The sequence below is a fragment of the Gadus morhua genome, chromosome 4 (assembly GCF_902167405.1).
Source record: "Gadus morhua chromosome 4, gadMor3.0, whole genome shotgun sequence".
Lineage (NCBI taxonomy): Eukaryota > Metazoa > Chordata > Actinopteri > Gadiformes > Gadidae > Gadus > Gadus morhua.
In genome coordinates, this window is record NC_044051.1 from 32771641 (window position 1) to 32775804 (window position 4164).

Genomic DNA, 4164 nt, shown 5'->3' on the forward strand with positions numbered 1-4164 from the left:
CGGGTCTCCATCTGCACAACCCCATCCGTGATCTGGTGCTGGTCCAGGTACACCCCCAGGACAGACAGACAAACACACACACACACATACACACACACACACACACACACACACACACACACACACACACACACACACACACACACACACACACACACACACACACACAGATACAGACACACACACACACACACACACACACACACACACACACACACACACACACACACACACACAGAAACACACACACACACACACACACACACACACACACACACACACACACACACACACACACACACACACACACACACACACACACACACACACACACACACAGTTACAGACACATACTGATACCCACAGGCACTACTATTCACTAAATGAAACAGAATATAATCTCAACAGTTTACTGACACTTTTTAAACTTGCTTGTGCAGCATTTTGGATTGAGGTTGTTGTTGTTCAACAAATGTACGTTATACTTCCATTGTTCTCAGCCTCAAGCAGATGTAACTTTGCATCTCAACTCAACGGGAATCGTATTCTGTAAATGTCTTTATTTAAAACCAGGTTGTGGCACTAACTGCCCCGGCCGCCATGTTTGCTTCCATGTTTGTGTCCATGTAGGGTGCGGACAAGCGCTGGACCTATGAGGTCCAAGGGACTCTCCCTGAGCCCGGCCAGGTCTCCCCGCCCCGCGCACCCGTATCAGCCAATAGGAACCTTACAGCCCAGGAAGCCATCAGCCCGGCCAATAAACGCACGCGGAACTACGTCACTCGGAACCTTCGGCTGCCGGCGCTGGCAAACTCCTCCCCTTCTAAAGTGACGTTTCAGAGATAAAACAAACACCAGCAAAACAACTGTCTCAAACTCATTCATTACACAACTTTTTTTAACCAAGTCATTACTGATGTTCAGGTGTTTGAGCAGATGTGGGACGTCCCCCACAATGCATTGCAGCCAGAACCCCTGAGCAGTGGAACACTTTACACAGTATCCACGCTCAGGGTTAAGGTTCACCTGCTGTGCATTAACCAACGCTTGACCCAAACTCCTCCATTCTATCTATAGGGCTTGTCAATCAAAATGCAGCATGGGATTTTCTTGTTGCCAATTTCTCCATATTTATAGTCTTGCATAAAAAACGCTTTGGCAGTTACAAACCTAACATTGTCTCCTCAGAACGACACCTACATAGCCACAAAACGGCCAAGCATCGCATACGCTCGGTACCTCACTCACTGCATTAGCAGCAGTCAGTTGACCCAGCAAGCTTGATCACCGACATACACACACACGCACGCACGCACGCACGCACGCACGCACGCACGCACGCACGCACGCACGCACGCACGCACGCACGCACGCACGCACGCACGCACGCACGCACGCACGCACGCACGCACGCACGCACGCACGCACGCACGCACGCACGCACGCACGCACGCACGCACGCACGCACGCACGCACGCACGCACGCACGCACGCACGCACGCACGCACGCACGCACGCACGCACGCACGCACGCACGCACGCACGCACGCACGCACGCACGCACGCACGCACGCACGCACGCACGCACGCACGCACGCACGCACGCACGCACGCACGCACGCACGCACGCACGCACGCACGCACGCACGCACGCACGCACGCACGCACGCACGCACGCACGCACACACACTACATTGAATGAATATTGTATGTACGATCAAAGCTGTTTCAGATTAGTTCAAAACACACTGAAACACGTGTGGAACACACAGTTAAAGCAGATTGTGTGTAATTGGTTCAAGGATAATCATACCACGATACTGAGACCTTAACTGTTGAAAGAGTGCACACGCCTTGATAAGGACGTGAAAGACTTTGAGAATAGCGGTCAAATATGCCCAAAGTACAGGAATGTGTCAGAGAAAGAGGCAGTTCCCCCATGGAAGTGGCCAGAGCAGCCATGGGAGTGTATTTATATAGACTGTCGAAAATGGGAAACATCAGTTTCTTCTGGTCAAAAATTATCTTACTCATACTAACTAACTAATGAGTAGTACCACATCTTCAGCGATAGTAGTCATTGAGTCTGTTTCCTGCATATGGGATCTCCCATGTGTGTGTTTTTTTTACTGATAACGGCACACTCTGAATCTGTCTTTCAATCAAAAAAACATATGATGTGTAAAACATATGAACTCAGCTCTGTGCAATCCATTCTCTAACAGACTGGCAGAAATTATCAACCAGTGACTCCGCATATGAAAGGGTACAGGTATTCATTAAAATGCTTTGTAGGCAAAGCTGCAGGATTACACTCTCAACTAGAAACATGAAAAGCTCTGTCTGGCCTCTAACTGAAAATAAATGTCAGGTTTATAGGTTGTCTCAGGTAAAACCAAAATCCAATGCAAATATGCCAAAAACAGATTAACCTCAGCCAAATCAGAAGGTGTTGGTTTGCATGGCTGGGTAAGGATGGAAAAAAGTAAATCCCGTACAAAGCCTTTTCTGTCTGATAAGAGAAATAATGATCACAGACGAGTTATAATGTGTTAATCACGTTATGTCATGTCATATCATATTCTGATAAATTAGTAACATAACGTTAACTTGTTAATTCGCAATTAGATTAATCGACCTACCCAAAATGCTGTTTATTATGTTACGTGGGCTAACATTATCGATAGCCTTTAAAACAATCATACAAAAAAAACCTTCAAACTTCAGACTTTCAAAGTTCAAACTTTATAACGTTACCTACACATGACAGTGTTAGATGATAGTTTTGGTGGTAGCAGATGGAGGGGGGGGGGGGGGGGGGGGGGGGTCTGACGGTGTAAACCTGCCGAGGAGGCGGTGTCAGGCAGCAGCACTCCTCTCTTCAAAGCCATCGTTTGCTCTATATTAAGACACAGTTGAAACAGACCGGTACCGTGATACCACTGATTTCTGAGTGCATTGTTTGAAAAACCATTTGGATAATGTAAGTACACAACTCTACAAAATCTATTACATAGGTTGATCACTTTCAGATGTGTTTATGCAGAATTGTACATGTTATATCTCTTAATATTAGACATAGACAAATATTTGTATCAAGTCACTTTGAAAAAAGCATCTGCTAAGTGCCCAAAATGTAAATGCATACTGCTGTATCAATTGTAAGTGGCTTATAGAAGTATGGCTAAGAGTTGATGTGAGTACTTTCGGGTGCTTAGGACACCAGCATATTATTGGTGCTACTCACGGCCTCTTACGCTGTGTGGGCTGTGTACACAACAACAATCATTTCTTTATATGACACAAGAATAACCATAGGTGTTTTTTTTCATATTTTTTCTCAGGGTTTTTTGACTGGTTGTAAATACAATTTTAGTCAATATAACAACAATATCATCCCATAAAAAAAATTGCTTGTTGTACTTACTCTCGAAAACCTCAAAAAAATGTATTCTTAGCACGCATTAGAAGATTATAGAGCCCTATGAAATCAGTTTGAGTTCCTTCAAAATTCCTTTATTTTTTTTCTTCATGAAATTTCTTCCCAAATTCCAGACTCATATTCAACGCTCCCCCTGTTTGCTTGTATGCTTCACAAGAAATAGTTGTACTTTCTTAGCTTTTCTAAGGAGATAGCCGACTCTGCACACACAGCCACAAAGTTCTGAATAAGTCCTTGTCTTGAATCTGCGGATGTCCTTGTACTAGTAATGGTCCCTTGAGGAGGCATGCTCTGGCTAACCAAGTGCTTTTCCTTGTTCATATGGGCTTTAGACTTCAAGTGGTCATCACATCTATTTTTACAGGTCCAGTCAAAAGTATTTTGACAGAATTTGCATTTTTTTGTTTATCCCCGGACGGTCTTTGTATTCTGGAACCACCTCATTTACAAATCACACCTATTCCAATAAAAATCACGAAAACCCCCTTTTCATGTATGATGCCTGAAATAGGCTGTCTTCGGGCGGATGCACTTGCAAATGGGAGCCTGTTTGAATGAAGGCAAATCGGTCACTGAGAGTAAATAAGTAAATACGTTAGAAATTTCAGAAGGGCTCTGCTGGTGAGTATCATCTTCAAGTTGGAGAGGCAACGTATTTCTACTGGTCTGTACTCGTAACCTCCTCATTGGTTGAGCTCCACAGAAGAAAGTAATGTGATGTT

General features: G+C 44.8%; 1 protein-coding gene across 1 annotated transcript in view; it reads left to right on the forward strand.

Moving 5' to 3' along the window:
- The window catches only part of LOC115542376 (cilia- and flagella-associated protein 47), a 4999-nt gene extending 4108 nt beyond the window's left edge, over nt 1-891 (forward strand). Inside the window, exons 6-7 of the mRNA XM_030354640.1 lie at nt 1-47; nt 631-891. The exon at nt 1-47 is cut by the window's left edge and continues 134 nt beyond it. Of these exons, the coding sequence (XP_030210500.1) occupies nt 1-47; nt 631-846 (263 nt within the window). The 3' untranslated portion in view covers nt 847-891. The remainder of the gene's footprint in view (nt 48-630) is intronic.
- The last annotated feature ends 3273 nt before the right edge of the window (nt 892-4164 follow it).